The sequence below is a fragment of the Pollachius pollachius genome (assembly GCF_949987615.1).
Source record: "Pollachius pollachius genome assembly, chromosome: 20".
NCBI lineage: Eukaryota > Metazoa > Chordata > Actinopteri > Gadiformes > Gadidae > Pollachius > Pollachius pollachius.
In genome coordinates this window covers 13,345,578-13,369,948 of record NC_136953.1, presented here as the reverse complement: position 1 = coordinate 13,369,948, position 24,371 = coordinate 13,345,578, and the positions used below count along the sequence as shown (strand labels likewise).

The following is a 24,371-nucleotide window of genomic DNA, read 5'->3' as shown; positions in this document are numbered from 1 at the left end:
GGAAGGAAGGGAGATAGGCAGGTAGATCATCCGATAAGTTCAATGACTGAAATGATTGAACAGTACTGTGATAGCCACAGATGCAGCATATTTTTTGTCAGTGATTACGATTTTTGAACTTAAACACGTTAGAATGTTGCTTGAAGTGAATTGTCTACTGTACCTTTTAAGCTCGTTTGTGAAGAAGCCAAGAAGAGTAGGCAGGAGAACAAAACAACACATCCTAATCCCTTCTGATTTACACTTGAACACCACCTAGTGGTGAGACCTAAAACTAAACTTACTTTTTCCTAGGGTGACCCATGACAAAGTTGAAATACTTAATACTAGAGCAAACTTTACAGGTTCGTTTTGCAAACTATTATTTTTCAAAGGTAGTAACTTTTTTCTTTACACCAATGGCCATTTGAAAAATTTAAACTGCTCTTCTGCAGTTATTTCACGAAAACGCCTACAGTTTCATACGTATGCCTTCTACCTCTGTTTATTATAAGCTTTGCTAAACATGAGTTTAAATTTATATTGAATGATTGTATTGTTAGATTTATAAATGAGGAACATAGGAAAATGACCTTATTGATGACCTTCATGTACCGTTTGAAATAAATACAATATTGAAACCATTCCAATATTGTTATCCATTCCGTATCCGTAACGTATCTGGTCGTTTGGATAGGTTGGTCTCCTAATGGCGTTTTTTTTAAACACACACACACACACACACACACACACACACACACACACACACACACACACACACACACAAACACAGAATCAAGGTGTGTCCGTGTCCTCTATTTTGATTGCTGTTTCAATCAATTAGATCAACATCAAGTGAAACGTGATCTGATATTCTGATCACTATGTAAAATGCTGAGTGCTCTTATGTAAGTGCTCTATGAATTAGTATTATTTACATTTAATTGTTTGATAAATTACATTGTTTAATATGCCTTGGTTTTATGCTGTTATCCTTCTATATATATACCATCACATCACATTCCACACCCCATGTAGTTGTTTTGTGCATGGGGTAAAGTTAAGGATGTTGGTCTTTACTTGTGACCTGGACTAGTACCCATATTGTGCTTTTTAACCGATAACGGCTAGACTACCACAGTTCTCGAGTGCAGCATCTTGCCTCACTTCCTTTTGTGTTTTTCTTGCTGGAAACTGCAGGGCCTGGGTCATATGACAAGGGCAGATGCCGCTTCACAGGCTTCGCTATATATTCAGAATGATACAGCGCAGTCGTTGCGCAAACTAATATAGTCCCCTTAAAACGATTCATAGATTTACAGATAGAGTTTACGATTACAGAAAATAGAGATTATCTTGGCCAAAATACATGATATTAAAAAAACAGCAATACTGCGTTTTTTCCAAAGAAACGAGCGTTGTATTCTGCATTTGGACGTTATACGTAGTCATGTTGTTATTGTATCACTCCGCGTTAGTCGCACTAGGAAAACAGCTGTAGAGAGCTAACGCTAGTTAGCACCGTTTGTTTTCGTCGAGTGACACCTAAAATATATCGTCCGCTGAAAAATCACAAGAAAACCACTCTTCCTTACCGACTACCCGTCTGTCATTCCTTTCACAATGAAGTTCCAATACAAAGAGGAGCACCCCTTTGAGAAGAGGCGATCAGAGGGCGAGAAGATAAGGAAGAAGTACCCCGATCGGGTTCCAGTAAGTTGGGATGTTAGCGCACCTTAAGCTCAGTCCGTGTTGTTAGCATTCCGCTAAAGGTGGCTAGCACGGCTAGCCTAAACAATTGTTCCTTATCTAACATGTTGTCTGACTTGATCGCAGGCTGTGTCTTATTGTACCACATTTATAACACCAATGGCGTTATTGTAAGGGTGTGCCACCTCTGCGGACGCCGTGCACCGCTTAGGTTCTGTTGTCGTGTCTCCGTATCTTGAAAACATCTGACGGCGACCAGGACGGCCTGACGAAATAAACCGCAGGCCACACAATACTGCTGCCATTCCACACAGTGTTGTCTCCTCACAGGTCCTCCGCGATCATAAGGAGCGATTTAATTTTCTAAACCAAATGATCGTTTACAGAATCGTATTGTCCTCGTGGTTATTTAGTGTCGTCGTCGCAAACCTTTTGCTGTGCGTTTTATGAAGGATTAATGTTACAATGCAATGCCACCAAACTACTCTATATAGATATAAGATAACCTATCGTGGTTTGAGGATAGGGTGTGGAAATTGTTAGTCCGGTAGAGAGTACCTTAAAATAGGTGTGTTAACCAATCGCATAGGGCCTACTTGTTTACGTCAAGATTGTTTACCCTCGCCCGTCTAGTTCATGCTCGGCGAACAAGGCATGAAAGGATCTAACCACCCCGTACTCAATGTGCGGTATGTTTAAATAATTAATTTAATTAATTTTTTTTCCACGATCAGGTAATCGTGGAAAAAGCCCCCAAAGCCAGAATAGGAGACCTGGACAAGAAGAAATATCTGGTCCCCTCAGACCTGACAGGTAAACCCAGCTCATTACAGCAGTATAATATGCGCAACTTTATAAAAAGGCATCGTTTCAAAAACGTTTTGACTGTTTAAAAAACTAAACCCTGCCATGTTGTCTTTCCCAGTGGGCCAGTTCTATTTCCTCATCCGGAAAAGAATCCACTTGCGGGCGGAGGATGCTCTTTTCTTCTTCGTAAACAACGTCATTCCACCCACTTCAGCCACCATGGGACTGTTGTACCAGGTAAGCCCTAGAAGGCAGATCCCCCCGCCCCGTGGACCCGTTAGGGGCACCCATGCAGAACCACTGCGGCCCCTCCAGGTGAACAAGACATTTGGGGTCTCGTTCCGGTTGTAGTCTTCTGGTTGCTAGGTGACTGCAACAGGTTAAACAAACAGGTCGTCTTACTACCAACCATCCTCAGCCAACTGAACCTATTCCAGGAGACAAAACACCCTATTGTGTTAAAGGGGCTAGTTTACTGCTTCCACGTTTAATGGACGGTATTTCATAATATTCTGACTAACTAACTGTGACTAGCGTTACGACTAACATTTGAAATGGGCTGTAGACATCTAAGGTGGACAGGTTGGAAAACCAGCAATCTGGTATGCAGTAGCTAGAGTAGCCGGTTACAGCAGCTGAACCATTACAATAACTACCATGACTACTAGCTAAAGCGGCCTGCTAAATGGGTTATTGACATCCGCTCTCAGCCTGGACCTGATAAAGCTCTTTTGAGAAAGGTTGACAATCAAGGATGGGTTTCTTGTTAGCGGAAAAAACTGCCATTAAGATCAAAATATGTCTCTCTAACACTTTAATTACTGTTAACGCTCCATCAAGCTAATGTGCTTAATATGTTCTCTCTTTCTTTTTAGGAGCACCACGAAGAGGACTTTTTCCTCTATATTGCCTACAGTGACGAGAGCGTATACGGAGGAAGCCAAAGGGAAATCTGAACCCACTACATTGATCCCACCACCACCACCACCACCACCACCACCACCACCACCACCACCACCACCACCACCGCTCGTCCTCATTCTCCCTCCCCTCTCCTCCCCTTTCCCCTGAAGTATCCCCATCATTCATTGAAATATTAAATCCAGTTCAGCAGCCTAGAGGCCCCAGAGTACATATGTCGTATGCACTTCCACCACCACTCCCTGCCGCCGCACCCCCCTCAACCTCCCTGCGTGTCTTTATTACTCTTTCTGCAGTCTGACTCCGTGCTCCCCTGCTCCTGCCTTCTTTACCCAAAGGACATTGCTTGAGTGGTTCCCTGGCCAGTAATCTCATTTTATATATCTATCTATTTACATAGATAGATATATATATGCTATTTGGATGCCATTTAAAAATAAAGAGTTAAAGTTAGGTTAAATAACCCAGTCGTTTGTTATTTTGTAGTTATGTTTTAGTTGAAGGAAGAACAAGGTTGTAGTAAGGAGTGAATGTTAGATAAATCAGCTCTGGTTGACAATGGAAATAATGTGCAACTTATTCAGTTGGGATCATTATTTTCTTCTTTTTTTGGAGTGAAATTCATCTACCCAGGGTTGGAGATATGGCATTAGTTACTAGCCAAAAGCAAGCCGCTTTTGGTTTTTGGCTGGGTGAATTCTTGGTTCTAACAATACGTTTTGGCGACCTTCTCCCCTGGAACACTAGAGTGGCTACCGAATTAAATAGTCTATCAGACACTCTAGCTGCTAATTTACAAGTTAATAACCTCAGTTCAGAACTGATTTTAGACTGAAGTAGAACAACATGTCAGACTAATGATTCCTCCACTGTCAACGCCTGCTTTCAGTGGTCGGTCGCCTACTTTAAAGCTGTTATGATTATTGATGTAATTATTGTTCTTTATTTTTAGAAGGCTTCGTTTATAAAGGTGTCGTAAAGCGCAGTCCAATTATGTTTTTGACTTTTTGGTTCCAATTTTTTATTTTAAAGAAAATAATTTAACTCTGTATGCAGCTGCATTATATAGCTCTTTCTCTCCACTCGTGAACATACCAGATAAAATATGATAAAAGCCAGGGGTGTTTCCTGTTTTTATTGACAATCAATGATCAATGATGAGCATGTTATGAAACTGTACCCATCAACAGAATCCTTATTAAAGAATATGAATACTCTGAATTTAAGTACACTAGTGAGTCAATATATGCATGCAAACAGCTTTGTTTGGGCCACAGTTCAGGATTCTGCCCTCCAGGTTAGTTATGTAACACGATATAAGCGTTTCTCTAACGTTGTTCTGAGCATGTATATGCTCATGTATATAATTAATAAATACCTTTTTACATAAAACCAGACTGCACTCATACTGAACGACTATAAGAAATCCCTTGGTATGATTTCATGTCTTTGGAATTTATTTCTTTAGCATTGGAATTCTGCTGAATCATTTATGCCTGCTAATTTGGTTTTAAGGGTTTTCAAACATACCATTTAAATGATCTTATAACATACATTTCACATCGAGATATACGTTATCTTTTGTATCATTAAAAATAGTATTGGTTGGAAGATCTCATAGACTTTGCATTGAATGTTTTGCAATAAATGTTTTGCCTACAATGGGTGTTGCAACATTCATGCCGTAGTCTACTACATCCCCCAGAATGCCGTTGTAAGGCAAAAATGTAATCCTTGACCCGGAAGTGTACTATAACAATATTTACGTCCTGCAGCGAAGTTTGAACCTTAATTGGTTGAATATCTATTTTAAACTAAGTATACATCAAGACTCACTATAATCCAAGTATCCGGACGGTGACATCTATGGTAAACGACCCATACAACAACGAAAGTAAGACCTCCTTTCTCTACGATTGTCACACAGCTTAAGACTACAATGTACCGTTGAAGCTAAGGTTAGCTTAGCTGTCAAGTTAGCACGGCACCATTTTTATAATACAAATGTAACAGTAAACGATGCAATTTCACTTCTGGCCCTTATTTAAAATGCCTACCTAAAACATCGAGCTAAGTATTGGACGCCATAGTTAGTCTGGCTACAACGTTACAATTGATACAGTAAGAGTAGGAATTTCATCCGAAAAACCGCCTTTCAAGCGCAGTTTCCATGCACGTCTCATTTTGATCCCGTTGTGTCTCCTCCTGGGAAGCTGGCACCACCACTACCCGTCACCATGCCCGCTTTGCTGGAGAGACCGAAGCTTTCCAACGCGATGGCCCGAGCCCTCCATAAGCACATCATGAGGGAACGGGAGCGTAAGAGACAAGGTCGTTGTGGTTTAAATATGTCATATTTTTTTGGTCGCTCCCGTAAATTAGAGATTACGAAGCATGTACGTGATGCTTACCTTGGATCGCAAAAAATCTGTCCATTTTTTAGAGGAAGAGGAGGTGGACAAAATGATGGAGCAGAAGATGAAGGAAGAGGAGGAGAGGAAACGAACGAAAGAAATAGAAGAGAGGATGTCATTGGAGGAAACCAAAGAGCAGGTTAGAAAGAGATACAAGGAGACACAAAAACTGCAGTAATTTATTGACAAAATAGACTAAGTTTGTCAAATAACCCCAACACACGCTCTTTAGTCACGGGAGTCACCCATCACAAATGGGGCCTGACTACTGTCTTCCTATCTCTGTGGTGCTCCTCCCTTTGCTGTACAGGTGATGAAGATGGGTGAGAAGCTGCAGGGCCTTCAGGAGGAGAAGCACCAGCTCTTCCTGCAGCTGAAGAAGGTGCTCCACGAGGAGGAGAAGCGACGCAGGAAGGAGCAGAGGTAGTGAGTGACTTTGTACTGCGCCCGTAACACCACTTTCCAGACTACCACCTGCATACGCTTTGTATTCACTGGAGTGCGTGTTCTGCTTGCTCCCCTGCCCCCCCACCCCGCCCAACCCACCCAACTCTACCCCAACTAGTGACATCACAACACTGACCTCCGCCAGCTACCAGCCCAGTCTGCCCATGCACTCAGGACAGCACCTCCTCAGCATTCAAGGTGAGGACTTCCACTTTCCATCGGTCGTACTTGGGTTTTGTCACGTTCATGATGTTGTTCCAAAAGATTGTTGTACATTTTTTCGTTTCTAGGCAGTCCAGTCAGCCATAGTCGACCTGGGGCCTTGCTGGGCGAACGCAGTAAACAACTCTTCCCAACACCTGTGATCCCTGTAAGTATAATATCTATTAGTCGAACAGCAAGGCTGTCTTAGGGCATTATTGGTCTCTATTAATAATGTGAAAAACTTGATGTTAGAACCATCTGAGGGTGGTATGAGTAAAGTCCGATTCACAGACGTGGTCAGAAATTAACCCTTTACTGTATGCAGGAATATATGTGTCGTATTGGTGGCTCAGAATCTTAACGGATGCATTCTACTGTTTGGAGGCGCCGAACAGCTATTCATATTCAATTTTTTTTTGCAGTCGATCTTATCCACCAGTTTGACTTTTTATGCCCAAAAATATGGATGTATTTTTATTTTCATTTTTTGGGCTGAAATAAAAAGAACACTTGTGATTAGTAAGTGATCTGTTTCTGTCTGTTAGTTATTTTAGTGGCAGTTGCAGTTCATCATAGTCTACACTAGGCGGCACTACTCATTGCGACCGGCCCATAACGAGAATAGTCATTTGCATATCTATCATCATGTACCATTCATGTACCCCCCCCCCCCCCAGGGACGCCACTACCAGAGCCAGCCTGGGTTCAGCGCCGGCCCGGCAGAACACGGCCAGTTCAGCGGGAGCCAGGGGGTGCACGAGCCCTACAGCGTGGCCCAGTCACAACACCCCTCCAGCTACGCCCCTGGGCCCTCCTCCGTCCCCGTCAGCTTCGCCGGCAGCTCCACCATCAGAGGTGCCGGCCTCGTGTCTTCAAGAGGGGCCAATTGGCTCAGGGCTGTTGCGGGGCTGATACGGCAAAAAACCTAGGGCCTCTTGACCACACAGGATTTAAAGACCTAGGTTGACATGTGTCCCTGTTAATGTTGGGTTTGGTTTACCTTTGGCATGTGCACACTGCGAATGCTATCATGGTAGTTGTCCATTTTTTTCTTTCCTCTGAAGTTATGGATATCGCTTCCCTTGTTGTTTGGGAAGCCTGCATGCAAACTCAATCGTCCCAATCGGCCTGATCTTTTGGGGTTCTGACTGTATGTATTGTGTGTTGTCTACTGGCCCCCCACTACCAGGTGCGTCTGCGTTCCAGGCCATGCAGTATTTACCCCACCAGCAGCCCGGCTACCCGGTCCACAGCCACTTCACCTCCCAGCCCGGTCGGTACCGGCCGTCCACAATACAACTGGGATTTGAAAGCCCAGGAAAGCAACTCCTCTTGTTTTGTTTTGCAGGCTTCATCCCTGGAGCAGGTATATCCCTGCAGAAGCAGCTTGAACACGCCAACCAACAGTCAGGCTTCACTGATGCCGTGAGTCCAACCCGAAGATCATATCACAAAAGAGCATTGATGCCACATGTGACTGTGAATTCACAGCTGAAGTTATATATAATTTCTAGGGTGAACAGAGTTTGGCTCTTCAAGGCAAACTTCTCTTCAATGTTGATTTTATTTATTATTCATGTTGATGTGAGATTTGGCTTTCGTAGTGACTACATGGACAGGATATTATACAGAGGAAGAGAAAGTGATGCATACTTAAAAGTGCGATAGGTAAGGTTAAGAGCTATCACTTTAATTTTTGAAAGACCAAAGCGATTCCTCAGCTGTTCTGCGAGTGAAACGCTGTGACTCTGCACAGTTGCCTGCCTCAGAACGAGACTATTGTTTTGAGACTGATCTTGTTTTTTTCCGACCAATCAGGGCATCTCAATATCGCTTTTTTTTTCAACTGTTTACAAAGCAAATATTACCTACACCTCTAAAGTACAGTTGCAGATAACCAGAGTGATTCAATGCACAAACCTGGAGGAGAGATGACGTGGTTGTGCTAGAATGCAGTGCCCTTGTGTGTACCCATGTTATTTAGACCAATGAAAAAATACTGTTAAATAGCCGCCCCGTTTCTTGATCAAAGCATGGCTCTCCTTCTGTCGTTCCCGTCCTGCAGGGAGCCCTGAGACCCATGCACCCCCAGGCTCTCCACGCCACGGCCTCAGGCCTGTTGCCTACACCGTCAATGGCGGTCCAAATCCCAAGCGCCAAGGTGGGTAATAAGTCTAATCAAATGTGTGTTTAAGGCCGTTTGCAGATTGACCGTTTGATACGTATATCGCCTAAAATTAAATTATGGCATGCAAACATCACTTAACTTACCCTTTCGGACAAAATATAACGTACCCATTTCATTATGTGTACTTGAATGATCAAAATGATATGGTGGACAAGTCCAATGTTGCCCATTGCACCCATTTTCCGCTATTTAAAGAATCAGATCATTCTTCTCAGCCACCGACCTAAGTTAATCATTTACCGTGCTTACCTCATAACCCTGCGGTGGGGTTTCCCCATACTATCAGCCTTTAGGATAGCCCAACAGAGCGTGCTCACGGACCGTCTCTTAAACACGTGTCCCCCGAAACAGGCGCCATTCCAGGGCTCTCCCCAAGCCGCGCCTCGCCACGCCTTCCTCTCCCACCCCCAGGGAGCACAGAGGTTCTATCACCACGGCAAGTAGTCCACCCCAACCGGAGATCCAGTCGCCGCCCCGATGCGGAGCTTAAACGGTCCACCGGACTGGGGCCATGCCCCCCACGGAGAAGTTTAGTCGTCAGCGAACAATGCTTGTTTCTCCTTTTTAATATCTTCTCATTAAGAGTCAGTTGTCACCTTTACCAGTTTTTAGTTGAAAATGTTCGTTAGCCGTTTCCCGTTTACTGTTAGAGACATGGCTTTTGTATTTGAGCGATATTTCGTACTAAACGCCAACGAGACGACGTCGGATCTCTTGCCCTTGCTTTGAAATAAAAAGACCAAACCACAGTAACAATTTGCATGGTCTTTAATTTCGGCTGGGGAGACATTCTGCACAGTTGGGACATTTCTATGAACAGTCAGGATACCAAAACGCCACGACACTTCACTCACTAATGAATCCTAGCACAAAGTTAGAACACATCAGGACACACTGGTTCCTTTCGACGAATGTGGTCCCGTCTTTTCTCCAACCTGTTCCGCTCTCGCCCCATTTAAGGCCGTTTCAAAGCAATAGATAACGATAATGATGGCTGGGTCACTGGGTCCTCGTACGAGGGGTGCCCAGTACGTTTTACGAGGCGCGCTTTGAATACCCACCATGCTGTTTATCTCTAAAGACACCTGGTTCTGCTGTTTCAAGTGGGTTTATTTTTAATAGACAGGGCGATATACAAGTGAAGAAACAAGACAAGAAATGCAAAGCAAAAACACACAACATCCACTTTGAAGGACACAATGTTGATTCCGCAGGTTGGCATATAGTTTATCGCTGTGCACTCGAATGTACTCCAACGAAAATACAAAAACAGAACTATTAGAGCCCTTGATAAATCGGGGACCAATTGAAACAAATGTTTTTACTGTCATGACATTGTCATATGCATGTGTGAAGGAGACAAGGAAGTATAAAGGAATGGAGAATTAGTGGGCCGGGAGGCAGTCCCTCCTGTGCCTCTCCCCAGGTTCACATCCATCTTATTTGCCCCTGAAACAAAGTGGGAAGTTTAAGAGATGAGAGAGGGTCGTTGCCAGGGTAACTGCAAATTAGGATAAATAGGTAGTAGTAATGCTAATCATAAATTAATAAAGTGCCTTAAGACCCCAGAAGCATTTACATATTGAGGTTTAGAGGGGTATGAAGACTATGATCAAATGTCAGGCCCGCTTCTGGTTGGCTTGTCCCCACCGGTTACGAAACCGGTTGGACAATAGTGTTTCCCACAGACCAGGTAGCAAGGTGTGTGTGTGTGTGTGGGGGGGGGGTTAGGACGTGGACTGCTGCGACGAGTTAGCCCCTTCAGGGCGAGCAGGACACCTCCGCTGCGCGTCGGTGTCCTGTTCGCCCTGTCGGGGCTTATTTTCCCGATAATGACCGGCGTCCTATAAGTTATCCCTTACATATCCCGCTGCTTCGGGTTTGCCTTTGAAGGCGCGTTGAGAGGAGGAGCGGGCAAATCCGCTGTCAGTGCGTGTGCATGTATGATACGCGGGTTTATCCAATAAGTGGTAGTGTACCCGCTCACCATTGGCATGTATGCGCGCTTGTCTCTGTGGGCATGTGTGAACGAGAATGACAGGGAGAAAGAGTGCTATGCGGAGATGAATCAACGGAACGATATTTATATTTAAAAATAACCAAAAAAAGAAGCAGAATCAATTTGTGGCGCTCGGTGTTGATTCTGTGGCGCTGCGCCACACATTGGTCTATGCATGGGAAACACTGGACAAGGAAAGCCAAAGCGTAGTCATAGGTTTGACTCTCTTATCCGGGGGCGGCAGGGGGACAGATACACGGCGGGGTGCAGATACATATGGAGCTCTGTAGATTTACCTGCGGTTGCCGTTTATTCGTTCAGAACCTTGGTGCCGACAGCGGCCTCTTCCCCCATCGCGGTCTGAATGGTGACCTGGACAGGTGAGGAAAAAGTGGAACACAGGGACGTTAGTTAAATGGCTCGTCAGCAATTTGGTGCACAGGTGTTTACTTGATCCATGTTGGACCCCCATAACAATGTAGCAAGGCAAAATACCACTGATACTATTTTTAGGATCATTCTAACCTGTCCAAAACTACAAAAGAAATATATTTTGTGTTGACTGGAGAACAGGAATATTTTCGCCATAGTAGTCTCTATAGTTTCAACTTTGCCCGTTTGAAGAAGTTTGGCCTGTATGCAAGTGCTCATCCTGGCCTGGGTGGATGTGAAAGCACTGACTTCACCCGAGGTTACTTGGAGGACAAGTGTGTACACCGTTTTTCAGATCCTGTTAAACGTTGTGCATTCTCAACAGAGGGCAAAAGGGGTATTACTGACCATAAAACTGTCCCCTGCTTCAAACTTGCTCTGGATCTCCTTGCCCAGGTCGTTGGTGGGCAGTTTGAGGTCCTCTTTCTGGTCTCCGTTGTCCTTAAGCAAGGACATGTAGCCATCTTCCAGCCCAACCATCTGGGGGGGAGAGAGAGAGAGAGAGATGACGTCAATGAAAAGGCAGATTGAATAAAAAAGGCTTTCACAAACGTAGACGACAGGCACAAGCACACACCTACCTGGTAATCCAGTCTGGTGACGTTAGGGACGTCCATGTTGTGTGTGGATGGACAGATATCCTCGTACTTCTTTCCATTGAAGATATCTATACCAACCATGTGGACCTGTACAACAAATAAAAAAAAAACATACGGGTTCAGAATAAATATGTGCCCAATATTCTGACAAAGACAAAAAACGTTCTGTAGGGATGAATTACCCAAAGACATTAATATTACAACTATTGTGCTGTGATTTAAAGCCCTGTTATACAACAGATAGCAACAAATGTATGTTGGACACAAGCCAAATCACGAAAGGCAATACATTGAAGAGGTGGATAGTTAGCAGCAAATGTCCTCTCCTTACAGACAAGGAAAAGTAGGGCCCACGCAGGAGTACCAACTCAGGTTAGCTCAGGTAAGTGCATCATTAGCCCGTCATATGATCCCATCCTTGGCCCAGGAACTGACCTTAGCGTGGCCGTGCTTGCCGGTCTTGGAGGTGGACATCTCAACAATCTTGCAGGGTCGGCCTTTCAGCACCACGTGCCCGTTTTTGCGCAGGGATGAGCATTGCATGGGGAAGGTGGTGGACGCCCCAGAATCCGCCTTGTGGAACTCAGTGTCTTGCATGGTTGCTGAATCTGCCATGTTTGAGGGACAGGAAGACAAAGATTGAGTCAAGTGAATGGTCAAATTGGTTTTCTTCGATATATATTGGTTCCAGTTATTTTTCCGGATACCAAAATTAAGCTCATTTTGGCGTGTGTACATTGTTTGCGCCGTTCTGCGTCGGTACGGGGCTTTGCGCTGGCTTGATTAATGGCCTCGAGTCAGTTTGTTTGCATGCACAGCAAAAACCTGTTAAAGCTGAATTTTGAGATCTGGCTACAGCACGTTTTTGTAGGTCCATGTCCCAAACATGACCGGATCTTCAGGAGCTGCCTACATGTATACCCTACCGCATGTAAAATTGCACAGATTTTGAAAGAATTCCATAAAAAAGAAAAACACCCCTCCCCTCAGTGCTCCCTCCAAAACAACTCCCTCAAAACGCATGACGAGCTCGCTAGCTTAAGCAGTTGGTTGCATGGCCTTATGGAAGACTACAGTCATGGGTAATAAATGCACAGGCAACGAGTGCAGGTAGGCAAGCCATTCAACCATCTCATTTGGGTTGGGTGCCCCAACCAAAGCAGCTACCAGTTGTTTTTTGGTCAGAGCATTTGATTTATGCATTGCTGTTGGATGTTGAGTAAAAAAAGCTCAATAAATTGCATACCCTAGCTTGAATACGAATACGTGCATAGAAGCCTAAGGACATACAGTACAAAAGCCCAACATATTATGGGAGGAGCTAGCCACATATTCTGGCTGTCAATCCAAAGTACATGCTGCACTTCTCTAGGGCGGAAACTTTTTAATATCCTGCCCTCTTGAATCTTCCCTTCAGCAGCTTTAAGGCAGGGGTTCATGGTCAATTTCCCAGATCAACATACAAGATCAACCAATTTTACCCAATTTTTTGTCATTCAATTTTTGTTGTTTGGTTCAGAAGTTAAAGTGACGGGCCAGCTATAACCTCAATACCATGCAATTGAATGAGATGGATAGGCCATTAAAAGTTGTAGCATTATATTATGTATTTGGTGCACCCGCTGTGTTTCTGGGTGCGTATGTCGTGAATAAATTATTTCAGGTTAATTCAATAAACCGATTTAATAAACCCACAAAGCCGGCAAAGGCGTTACCGCAACATAATATCAGATACAGATAGTCTTATCTGGCTGTCCGGACTGGGTTTGGGACCTTTGGAAAAAAAGGGTACGTGGCAGTGAGGGACCCGGGTTATTACCTCTACCCAGGTTCAAAACCGGGTTTTTTCTGCGGGGTGTAAATCATACAGACTGTCCCTCAGCTCTCTTATGTTCTACAATCCACACTCTTCCCATATCCGTAAAGGCAAGTTCTCCCCATAAGCTTTTCACCTTAGTGCAAAACAGCACAAGCTGGAAAAAGTCTCACTCTTATCACTAACTTATGCCTGAGCTAACAAACACCTTGGGCCACCGCCACTACATTCATCGGCCAGCACACACACACCGCTTGGAGCGGGGTACAGGCCGTCCGCAAACAAGAGCTGGCCGCAGTGTGCAGCCGGAATATAACTCCACGAAGTGCTTATGTCATGCATTGCTGACAAATTGGCACCACCGGGTTGTCCGCAGTGCTAAGGCCGTGGCCTAGTGCGCATAAAACGTGCCTCAGAGCCCTGAGCTGGCCACATGGGCCGAGGCCCTCCAAGAGAGAGGGGGGCTCTTTGTTAATAAAAAAAAACCTTCGGTGTAACGTGGCCCGTTCGCCGTGCGGTTATAAATATTGTGGTTACGACGAGCCAGGCGGTAATTCCGTCAATGAAACGCACGTTTGGACACCACTGCGCTCCAAAAACGCAGCGAATGACGCTAAGCTAACATGCTACACGTCGCGTGGTGGCTACAACATGATCGGTGAAAAAGCGAACAACAAAACAAGTTACGTTGCGCTACCGACGCCCGTCGGAAAGACTGCGTATATTTAGCGCAACATCGTATTTACTAACAAAACGTTCATTTATAATACACTTAATATTCATGCATGGCGCCTTTTTGTTGTTATTACCCGGTGTGCTCGGTCCAACGGGGTACAGATCGTTTATGGTACGGTAGTTCGTGGCCCACTGGGACATTAGCACATGTACACATATTTATTTTGTGCGGGGCTATATTATCTTAATAAAGTGTCTCTCGAAAGACGGGTGCACAATATAACCTCTACTAAACTCACACGCCCAAAACGGGACGTTATCGTATCCGACTTACCGGATGATACCGCGACTCCTTGGGTGTTTTATTCCTAACGGTCTGTCAAACCGTACTGAACGATGGCTCCTCTTTCTCTGGCCCGGATATCCGCACTATATGTCGTGTAGTGAGTGGTCTGCCGCCGGTGTCCCTCGCAGTGCTGCTGCAGCGGTGATCCTTTTTCTCCTCAATCGGGTTAAGGGTTTTATTATATTTTTTATTCCACACGTTTTACACTGGCGCGTCCTTTTGCTGCACGAATGCAGTACCTCGGATGTTGGGCAGAACGTAGGCCAGAAAACAGCTCAAAAAAAGAAAAGGGATGGCCGTGTTCCAGACTTATATCTTCTTCTGCTTCCTCTTTAGTTCGGAGGAGGATAGAGAATCAGCGTTATAAACTGATACCGCCACCTGCTGTACCAGGGTTTATAATCACAGCTTTACATACAGGATATCAACAATATCAAATTCCACTTGCTCATCCTAATATATTGATTGATAAACCTAAATAGTACTTTATTGACCTACCCTATCTTCTGATCTCAAGTTCCTATCCCTGCCCAGTCTCTGTGGACAGGTACTATCTATTACTGTCTATTGCAAAACATATTCCTTTTTATATCCTTGGAAGGTATCTCCTAGTTTTCAAGGTATTGTTATGGCATGATAGACAAATGTCAGTTGGTGGTCAGTTGGTCCCATTGGCATGCATTGGAAAGAGGACGGTATGTTGGTAACATAGACGTTGTCGGGTCAGCTGATCCCGCAGTTATGTTTCACATGTTATTGACCTGGCCAGTCATGTGACCCATTACGAAATTTCCGGTGACGTATGCGTTTTGCCGATGCAATGTATGAGTTTTGTTTCCAGGAAACCTTGGTTGGTACCGTTGGACTTTTTTCAGTTGGTCTGCTTTTGGACGAGAGCATGCTAACATAGTATTGTTACGACCAGCCTCTGAAGAGAAGGTCAGAGACAATCTGATAAACTACTACATTCAGCTGAATGTGACACCTGAATGAATATAGATGTATAAATTAAGTGTCGTTGTTCTTCTGCACTAAGTTTACAATACCACGGTTGGCCACTTGGCAGGCCGGCCTAACTTTTACCTCATTAGCCTGCTCGAGCCAAACTCAGGCCCCGTTAGCACTTAGGGAAAATGCAGATATTTCCACGCGGTTTGACCTCTCATTTACACGAAAACCCCGTGTTTATCACAGAAAACGATTATCTCTAAAAACTCCGGCCAAAGTGGAGATTTCTGATAACACCGGTTATGTGTTTTCGTGTCAACTGGGAGAAACGGGGTTTTAGATTCTCAACCGTCACATTATGCGCCAGAAAATGCTTAACGTCATGTGAGCGCCCGCTGTCTGGCCACACGAACGAACCTCGCGCCATATAGGGGGATTATTTGTTTATCAACACGGTGGATGCGCGCGCAGAATGATCGTAAAAAGCAATGTATAAACGTGGCCTCAGAGTAACCAAAGATCACAGAATGGCTGACCATGAACGTCTGATGACATCATACCTAACTGTGCTCGGTAGCTGCTATGTAATGCACAGGTTTAATTGTGAAGTGTGCAAGGCAAAGTAAAAAACAAAATAGAAAAAAAAAAAAATTGGATAAACTGATATGTATTGTTCATTGCATTAGACTGTGTATGTAAACATATCCATGGACGTATACATATATATATATAATATATATATATATAATTTCATATGTGAAATATTTAAGAGATGACCATTTCTTTATATTTCAGTGTGTCTTTAGTAGGATCTAGAAAGAAATGTGTATTAAAATTAAATCAACCTTTTATTTAGTATTTATTATTCTTGCGTGCACGGTTTGTAAACATTTTTATTCCAACTTTGATTGTATGGTTTGAATATTCTCAGTCTCTTTGGTTGAAAAGGTCTAAAGGACTTTGCTTCCTACACAACTAAAAGAGTTGAACGGCGTATATCACAACCATCGATGTGCGAGTACTCATGCCTATTCGTATCCTGCCTAAACTGTCCCAGTTTTCATTTATACACGCCCTATCCTCAGGGCTGACATAGGCTGGGGAAACTTGCTTAACAAGGTGAGCATGTTTTGTTGTACTTACTCTGGCTTGTTCTTATTTGACAGCCAAGTCCCTCTCTGTCTCTCTCTCTCTCCTTCTCTCTCTCTCCGTCTCTGTCGCTATCGCACCCTCTCTCTCTCTCTCTCTCTCTCTCTCTCTCTCTCTCTCTCTCTCTCTCTCTCTCTCTGATCGTTCAGCGTGAGTGTCCAGGGAGGGGGAGAGGAGGAAAACCCTGCGGTTTGCATTGTCATCTTCAGGAGCGAAGGACGCCCCCACCCCCCCCCCCCCCCCCCCCCCCCAGACACCACCGTTCGAAATAGCACCAACTCTGCTGCTGCTGCTGCTTCCCCTCTGTCCCCTGGGAGTGTCAGACCATATAGAAAACCTGATGTACCGCCGCCGCCCTATAGGTATTCCTTGGGTGTGTCAGTGCTGACTCACTGATGCCCGTCATCCTCTACCGTCCCATTCCGCGGCAGCAGCTTTGTTGATGTTCTGCTCGGCCTCGTGCCGCCGCAGCCTGCGCTCAACCATAACTCTCTGTCAGCTCTCCTTGTAGCTGTTCTTTGCTGCAGGCCGCTCCTCCTCCTGCTCAGCCCCAGTTGGGTGGTCCTGACTGATCCAGGGCCTGTCGTTAGGAGCAGTGCCCTGGAACTGTGGGTCTTTTACATACATTTATAAGGCCTGTGATGTGAAAAAGGCACAAAGAAAGAGATAATAATAATCATTTCTTACATTTATATAGCGCTTTTCAATGTACCCATAGTACTTTACAGTGAAGGGGGGACCTGCCTTACCATCAACCAAAGAGATGCATCCCTGCCTGGGAACGCTGCCAAATTATGGCGACGAATCAGCGCCAACACCAGCGAGTGACGTAGTGGATGGAGAAAGCGTGCGGGGTCATTTTTGGAAACTCTACAAAGGCTTGATTGACTGTGTACAAACACAAACAGGCCCATGGTGCAGTACAACTCTAGGGCTTGTTCATCGTTATGTCACATCGCAATGGCACCATTTTAGGGGCTTAGGAATGTTAGTTATTATGTCGGGACTTTGGCTCAGGTCATTGTTTAGTGACATCGTGAAATTATTTGTAATTATAGGGAGGCATTGTTGTGTTCAAAACCGCTTCAGTGTTTCTCATGTGAGACGCCGGCAAGACATGAGCCTAGGATACAGTATATTTATGTTTATTTAGGATTTTATAGTACAACTCATTAAGTATCTCCAACCAATCAACCAATGATGCATTCTGTGGTGAAACATTTTGACATACAATCATGCACACAGTACACGATAACAGCCCAAACAACCCCCATACTGGGGCCGGGTGGTTCAGGGTGGGTTGTTGCTGGACGGCTAGGTGCTGATACACACAGAGCACGTACATTGACCTGCTGTTGCCTTGAACTAGTCTCGCAAATCAGTCTTTAGTTTAGTTATTATATCATCAACTATTAGAACCAAAAAATCCAAAGTGAACCCCCGGAAGTAACCTTGATGAATTTGATATTTTGAGTTAATAAACACACACACAACATTTCCTGAATAATACTTCCATTATTCTCGACTTGTTGTTCCACATTTTCCCTTTCATACTCAGACCAATGCTGTGACGATCAAGCATAATAGTAGTACTATTTGGCTTGTGTGGATTTCTAGTTGAAGAACTGTTTAAAACACCAGTCTGGTTGGTCTTCTAAAGTCTCTCTCTCTCTCCCCCCCCCCCCCTTCCCCCCTCCTCATTGTGTTCATGGCCATGGAGAATGACATGGAAGGGGGTGTGTTCGCGGAGTGGACAACACCGCCCGTCAAAGCCATCGCTCTGCCCATGTGTGTGATGATCTTCAAGGTCCAGCCAGGATTCAGGGCTGGCTTCACAGTGGAGGGCAAGGATACGTCCGGTCGCTACGGACGGCGTAGCGACATCAACCCCTACCACCAGCCCTGAAGAACACTGCAAACCTACGCCTGAGATGTTCTTTGTTGTCCCTAGACTGTCTTACCCAAAGCTTACCAGATCACTTGTTATGTAAATAGACGGTTAATGGCTGAGCGACTGCTGTCTCTTTGGCGGTATAGCTCCACTCTTTTCTTGTGCTCCCTGCTGTAGGATTAAAAGCATGACGTACTATAAACTATAATTTACCACAGTAACACACAAAAAACTCCCTTTAACAAAGAACGTTGCAATTATTGACTTAACTTTGTGAAATCAACTACAAATGTTTGGAAAGAAAATAAAATGTTTTTTATTTAAATTTTCCAAAATGATTGTTACTTATGAAATAAGGTTAGATATTTCTGAAGTGTAAAGCACAGTGATGTGGCATTGTAAGTCTGTGTATCATAATTTGTAAGAAAATATTTAGAACTCCAGATTGAGGAGTTCAATCACGTGGACCAGAGTTGCCACTCAAAGGTTTTCTTTAGAGGAGGCATTTGGGACACTGGAGATAACTTCAAAATGCTTTCCCTCTTAAAGAATGGGCCTTTATTACTTTTAACTTTTTCTTTTTACCAACAATAAAAAACGAACAAAAATGAAATAGCCCTCATTAATTACACAACAGATTCATATTAATCCACATTCAAGATTGATTTAGGCCTAATGAATTCTCATAAACACATGGAGGGCCGCTTTCTCCTCACCGTATCCGATCACGCTCTGCCTTCCAATTGCCGACACCAGGTAGCCAATGAAAAGCTTTCGTGTAACCAATATGGGCGCGGCTTATGGGTAACTCCGAACTCGTCGCTTCCATAAAAAGCAAGCGGTGGTCGCACGCCGGGTTTGGAGAGGAGTGATAAAACAAACAATTCTGAAGTGATAATGACTGACACCGAAGCGCAAAGCGCTTCTCCACCGGCACTGGTGGAAGATAATCCTCAACCTGAGAGAAAAATCATAGGTAGGGTTTGAGAACTGCAACATGTCAAGTGAACAGCAACAAAGTGAACAGTCATCACTTTTTTTTATCTCGTTTATTATCTTTATATAATTGATACATTCGGTAGATTACTAATTAGTCTGTTGTTGGAGAAATACTTTTTCGTTTTTAAGTTGTCTCACCGAAGTGTCAAACATTGACACAACAATCTTTATATTTTAGGTCATTGCATTGCATTTGTCTGCATTAAAACTTGATTTTAAACTCATCAACTGACCCAGCTGAAGCCCCGGCTCAGTCAGCCGCAGGTGCAAGTGGTTGGATCATAATGAGACCTGAATGACGTGAAAATATCGAGGCTTTTGTTCTTGGACTGGGCAACTTTTTAATAAGTTAACCGATTTATATTTTTTTACGTTTCAGCAACGTTGGTCCAAGGCACAGTGAAATGGTTCAATGTGCGGAATGGATATGGCTTCATAAACAGGTACATTTTTCTCTGATCAAAAGTTTATTTCGTCCAAAGTCAATGTTCAATTCAAAACTGTCAATAGTAAATTTGGGAAATGGTGGAATGCCGTCCTGTTGGCTGACGAATGCTACTTTGTTGTTTGTTCCACTTATCCACAGAAATGACACCAAAGAGGACGTATTTGTTCATCAGGTAAGTGAAGTGGAACAGCTGTGTAAGGGGAGTTGCTGAGTGGACGGGGTTAACGCAGTGTCTCCGATCTCAGACTGCCATCAAGAAGAACAACCCCCGGAAGTTCCTGCGCAGCGTTGGCGACGGCGAAGTCGTAGAGTTTGACGTGATCGAAGCGGCTAAGGTCAGAGACGACGCTAGAGCAAAGGGCGGCTTCCAACCACCGACCCTAGAACAATGGGCATGTTCCACCACACCTACCCATGTCAGTCTTCCATTTCATTATTTGTTTTTTTTGTAATTTACTTCTAATCCCAAACCCCTCTCTCTCCACCTCGCTCTCCAACAGGGGTCCGAAGCGGCCAACGTCACCGGCCCCGGCGGCGTTCCGGTGAAGGGCAGCCGCTACGCGCCCAACAAACGCCGCTTCAGACGCCGCTTCTTCCCCCGCAGCCCTAACCCGGACGACCCGGACAAGGGGGCCGCGGACCAGGACCCCCCCTCCGATGGGGAGGGCCGGCCTGAGAGTGAGGCGCCGCGCCCGGCCCCAAGGCGTCGAGGGCCCCGTAGACCCCGACAAGAGGTGCGACCGCAGGCTCCCTACCGAATCCCCCCCCCCCAATATCCGTCCGACCGCCTCCATGTTCTCACTCCCCCTAGATCCTCTTCCTCCATACACCTGTCTGTCCCCTCCACCTGTCTCACCCCCATGTGGCAGAGCTTTCAGCCGCTCTGCTCCCCGTCTCTTGAGTTCATCACCGCCCCAACCCGGAGACACGAATTCATTCCCCCGTTTCAAATCACGACTCAAAACACGTCCGCTTAAAACTTTTCTTTATCTCATTGTTTCTTCTCAATGACTGCTGTGCACCTTCGCACGCTATCCTTCGCTGCCGAGAAAGGCGCCTTTTATATTGAGCGTTTTATTGACGTCCCTCCCGTGTTGACCCGTTACCTGGTGTTGCCGGCTGAGGCGAGTGACCCTCCTTTTGTTTGACCCACAGGGTGAGGTCGAGGGAGGGAGCGGTGAACCCGCCGAGGGCGACCAGCAGAGACCGCTGCGCCGCAGATTCCGCCCCCCCTTCCGAAGGTGACCCATGACTTGGCCGGTGTTCCACCCCCTCTCCTGTGCCTAGTGTTGGATATTAATGTTGGCTCTGTCTGTGTGTGCCTGCCTGTCTGTGTGTGTGCCTGTCTGTGTGTGTCTGTCTGTCTGTGTCTGTGTGTGTCTGTCTGTCTGTCTGTGTGTGCCTGTCTGTGTGTGTGCCTGTCTGTGTGTGTGCCTGTCTGTCTGTGTGTGTGCCTGTCTGTCTGTGTGTGTGCCTGTCTGTCTGTGTGTGTGCCTGTCTGTCTGTGTGTGCCTGTCTGTCTGTGTGTGCCTGTCTGTCTGTGTGTGCCTGTCTGTCTGCCTGTCTGTGTGTGTGCCTGTCTGTCTGTGTGTGTGCCTGTCTGTCTGTGTGCCTGTCTGTCTGTGTGTGTGCCTGTCTGTCTGTGTGTGTGCCTGTCTGTCTGTGTGAAGGCAATTCCGTCCCCGGCCGCCCGCGGAGCTTCACGGGGAGGAGGAGGAGGAGCAGCAGCCTGAGAGGCAGCAGGAGGAGCCGGAGGGGGGGGCGGAGGTGGTCCTCACGGTTGGGGACGGGCAGCCGCTGGATGTGAAGCCCCCAGAGCCCCCGGGAGACCCTCTGGGCGACGGAGAGCTGGCGGAGGGCCAAGGCCAGAGGCACCGGCGACAGTTCGGGCGTCGCAGGCAGAGGAACTCTGACTCCTCCGCCGCGTCTAAAGTAACCGTTTGAATTACTTTTTAAATGAAGCATTTGTGGCGTTGGAGTCCACCGTTTGACTTCATTTGGCATTGGTTTTATTGTTGGCTAACCATTTAAGCTACAGCTTTATCTGTTTAAAAGTCACTGATTGAATTTAAGGTTTAATTTGGCAATTTGTTAGAGCTTCAATGATGAATGATGCACATTGGGATGATTGAGCAAGTCTGCAATTTTAAGTTGTTGTTTTTTTTGAGTGGTTTTATTGTGTTTTGTTCAATTGCTTGTTTGCTGAATGGCAGAATGGAACAGAGAAATCTGCCTCCGAGCCCAGCACTCCCCCGCCTGTCTCAAAGCCGTCGGACCTAAAGTCCTCGCCAAAGTCGACAAAGTCTCCCAAGTCCTCTCCAAAGTCCTCTCCCAAAACCACCAAATCCCCCGAGGCAAGTAGCTCCACTCTTCGACAGATCGTCACCGTGACGATCGTAACCGTGAGTACCGCCAGGTGACGGTGGCTGTTTGTAGCTGTGGCTCACGGCGCAGACGCACTGTGGCGCGTGGCTCAACACTGACCAGACCCTCCTTTCCCCGTCAACAGTCGCCTGCCAAAACGGTTCCCACGGCAACGGAATGACTCCAGGGAGAGACTCCCGTGTCGCGGTGCCCATGGAAAGAGGTGGGACCACTGTGTTGGGTGCGTGCGATTCCGAGTCTGGGGTTGACCTAACCTTACCTTAGCCATCGCTCATTGATGATGTTGTTTTAACCAAATACTTGTGTTGTATGGAATTTATATATATATATTTTTTTTTACTGAAAAGGCAGGTGTGTAACTCTTCTGATGGTCAGTGAGCCATTTCCTTTATTTATTTTTTTGGTTTGGACGGTCTGGGTCTCGGCACTAATCTCTGGCCTTGTGTCCGGCCCTACAGGCTGGGACTGGGTCCACCGCACAACACCTGCAGCGCTTTCCCCTCGCCCTTCGCTCCACACAGCCCGCCCCCCCCATGTCCCCGGGCCCCGCCCCTCTGACTCCTCCCTCCCCGCCCCCTCCCTCGGAGATGGGAGTCTGAGAAGGAGCAACGGAGGATAGGACGGGAATCGGGCCGTTTTTATTTAGAAACCAAAGAAATACTGAGATGTTGAGTCATTTAATAATCTGCTTGGTAGTGCTGGGATAGCTTTGTCCTTTATTCACCCCCACCCCCCACCCCCCCCCAAACTCGAGGGTGGTTTTTCTTTTGTTGACTCAGATGGGGGCACAGCCAGTAGTTTAAGTTTAATTGAGGGGAAAGGCCGGCCCTTTGGGCGTGCTGGTGGCGTGAGTTCCTGTTCTGCCATTGCACTCCCGTCCGAACACAAGCCCTCCCCCTTGAATTGTTTATGAAATGGGTTGTTTATCTAAACCATACGTTTTTTTACCAGTATTTATGTTTTGAAGTTATTTTGAAGGGGATGAGTGCAATGTCAGTAACAAAATAAACTTTTTTTGCAAAAAATTGAGTCTACTTTGTAATCCTTACTTTGCATTGTGTATGACTGGAAGGAGCCCCAGTAATTAACTTAGGAAATAATGCCTAGCACATTAAACATGATGTCTGGAAGCACAAGCAAGGGATTTCTAAGACAATAATTTGCCACTAGGAATAATTACAACCAGATTCAATTTATGGGAATATAGATCAACCCTACAAACACAAGGCTAAACGTGAGGCAGTCTCTTCAGGGCTATGTCAACACTAGATCCGACCGTACCTTCAAACATCAGTTATATTAAACAAGTCTACAGAAGGAAGTCACGCCATAGTGCTCAATACAAACATTCAGAAAATGCAGTGCCAAGCGTGTACGACGCACACTAAAATGCATTTGTTTTTTGAGTTACGAGTAGCATTCATAAATTCTGATTTAATAAATCGCGGGCTTCATCCCTTCATATAAATCAACACACACTGGGCAATATTAATACAAATTCCCTTATAAAAGCCATGTAATGGCAGACTCGGAAGTGAACACGATAACAAATTCTCAATCAATTTTCAATCACTGTCTTGCCTTCTCACCTAAAAACGCTTTGTAGATAAAGTGCACAAAATCTTACTCGACCTTCCATCTAGCAAATATTGCAGCATTGGAATATTTCTGCATCTCTTCCGGCTTGAACATCCCAGCTCCAGAAGCACGCGTTCTCATCCATCCCATCGGACATCAAGCGATGTCTAACGTGCACAGCTCCCATCGTGTCGACTCTTCCCTCCAAGAATGTTTTCAGAGGTCCACTTTGGCACTCGTCCAGTGGCCTTCGCGCCACCCGGGACGGGGCCTGATTCCGGTCGCAGTCCTGAAGTGCTGAATCCTCTTCATCTCAAACACCCCCTTGCCCCCACCCATCCAACCACCTTAATGACGCCTTTCTCCGCAGAAACCAGAGAAGGGAATCGTGTTTGATTGAACGCAGTCTCGAGTACCATCGCTCTACACCTTGTCT

General features: G+C 45.5%; 4 protein-coding genes across 5 annotated transcripts; 3 read left to right on the top strand and 1 right to left on the bottom strand.

Moving 5' to 3' along the window:
• The first annotated feature begins 1,463 nt into the window (after positions 1 to 1,463).
• Positions 1,464 to 4,535, top strand: LOC307091433 (gamma-aminobutyric acid receptor-associated protein). Its single transcript, XM_079758408.1, has 4 exons — positions 1,464 to 1,692; positions 2,424 to 2,502; positions 2,615 to 2,733; positions 3,372 to 4,535. The coding sequence occupies exons 1-4, from the start codon at positions 1,603 to 1,605 to the stop codon at positions 3,450 to 3,452; spliced, it is 369 nt and encodes a 122-aa protein (XP_079614534.1). The 5' UTR covers positions 1,464 to 1,602; the 3' UTR covers positions 3,453 to 4,535.
• Positions 4,536 to 5,163: 628 nt separating this feature from the next.
• On the top strand, positions 5,164 to 9,413 carry gps2 (G protein pathway suppressor 2). 2 transcript variants are annotated; one of them, XM_079757980.1, is made up of 11 exons: positions 5,164 to 5,311; positions 5,631 to 5,748; positions 5,861 to 5,970; positions 6,142 to 6,257; positions 6,397 to 6,476; positions 6,569 to 6,648; positions 7,160 to 7,337; positions 7,672 to 7,755; positions 7,831 to 7,907; positions 8,548 to 8,643; positions 9,022 to 9,413. In XM_079757980.1, exons 2-11 carry the CDS (start codon positions 5,655 to 5,657, stop codon positions 9,112 to 9,114), a joined length of 1,008 nt encoding a protein of 335 aa, XP_079614106.1. In that variant the 5' UTR covers positions 5,164 to 5,311; positions 5,631 to 5,654; the 3' UTR covers positions 9,115 to 9,413. The 2 variants fall into 2 exon arrangements, with proteins under 2 accessions (XP_079614106.1, XP_079614107.1); XM_079757981.1 differs by having other exon boundaries at positions 6,142 to 6,254; positions 9,022 to 9,271.
• Positions 9,414 to 9,415: 2 nt separating this feature from the next.
• LOC307091108 (eukaryotic translation initiation factor 5A-1-like) lies at positions 9,416 to 14,847 on the bottom strand. Its single transcript, XM_079757982.1, has 6 exons — positions 14,526 to 14,847; positions 12,136 to 12,308; positions 11,683 to 11,787; positions 11,450 to 11,581; positions 10,966 to 11,041; positions 9,416 to 10,119 (listed from the first exon to the last, which is right to left on the bottom strand). Exons 2-5 carry the CDS (start codon positions 12,295 to 12,297, stop codon positions 10,979 to 10,981), a joined length of 462 nt encoding a protein of 153 aa, XP_079614108.1. The 5' UTR covers positions 12,298 to 12,308; positions 14,526 to 14,847; the 3' UTR covers positions 9,416 to 10,119; positions 10,966 to 10,978.
• A 4,575-nt stretch (positions 14,848 to 19,422) lies between these two features.
• LOC307090899 (uncharacterized protein) lies at positions 19,423 to 22,517 on the top strand (the record flags this gene model as incomplete). The annotated part of the gene is made up of 9 exons (XM_079757703.1): positions 19,423 to 19,501; positions 19,904 to 19,967; positions 20,111 to 20,144; positions 20,218 to 20,388; positions 20,473 to 20,706; positions 21,128 to 21,213; positions 21,643 to 21,904; positions 22,186 to 22,326; positions 22,482 to 22,517. The coding sequence occupies 9 exons, from the start codon at positions 19,423 to 19,425 to the stop codon at positions 22,515 to 22,517; spliced, it is 1,107 nt and encodes a 368-aa protein (XP_079613829.1).
• Positions 22,518 to 24,371: the final 1,854 nt, after the last annotated feature.

What these genes read in the sequence shown, in the direction of transcription:
- LOC307091433 (XM_079758408.1), top strand. Translation starts at nt 1,603, where the DNA reads ATGAAGTTCCAATACAAAGAGGAGCACCCCTTTGAGAAGAGGCGATCA. An exon ending in GGTCCCCTCAGACCTGACAG is followed by an intron (nt 2,503 to 2,614) that starts GTAAACCCAGCT and finishes TGTCTTTCCCAG; the next exon opens with TGGGCCAGTTCTATTTCCTC. An exon ending in CCATGGGACTGTTGTACCAG is followed by an intron (nt 2,734 to 3,371) that starts GTAAGCCCTAGA and finishes CTTTCTTTTTAG; the next exon opens with GAGCACCACGAAGAGGACTT.
- gps2 (XM_079757980.1), top strand. Translation starts at nt 5,655, where the DNA reads ATGCCCGCTTTGCTGGAGAGACCGAAGCTTTCCAACGCGATGGCCCGA. An exon ending in TGGAGGAAACCAAAGAGCAG is followed by an intron (nt 5,971 to 6,141) that starts GTTAGAAAGAGA and finishes TTTGCTGTACAG; the next exon opens with GTGATGAAGATGGGTGAGAA. An exon ending in GCACCTCCTCAGCATTCAAG is followed by an intron (nt 6,477 to 6,568) that starts GTGAGGACTTCC and finishes TTTCGTTTCTAG; the next exon opens with GCAGTCCAGTCAGCCATAGT.
- LOC307091108 (XM_079757982.1), bottom strand. Translation starts at nt 12,297, where the DNA reads ATGCAAGACACTGAGTTCCACAAGGCGGATTCTGGGGCGTCCACCACC. An exon ending in GCAAGCACGGCCACGCTAAG is followed by an intron (nt 11,788 to 12,135) that starts GTCAGTTCCTGG and finishes TTTGTTGTACAG; the next exon opens with GTCCACATGGTTGGTATAGA. An exon ending in TCACCAGACTGGATTACCAG is followed by an intron (nt 11,582 to 11,682) that starts GTAGGTGTGTGC and finishes TCTCCCCCCCAG; the next exon opens with ATGGTTGGGCTGGAAGATGG.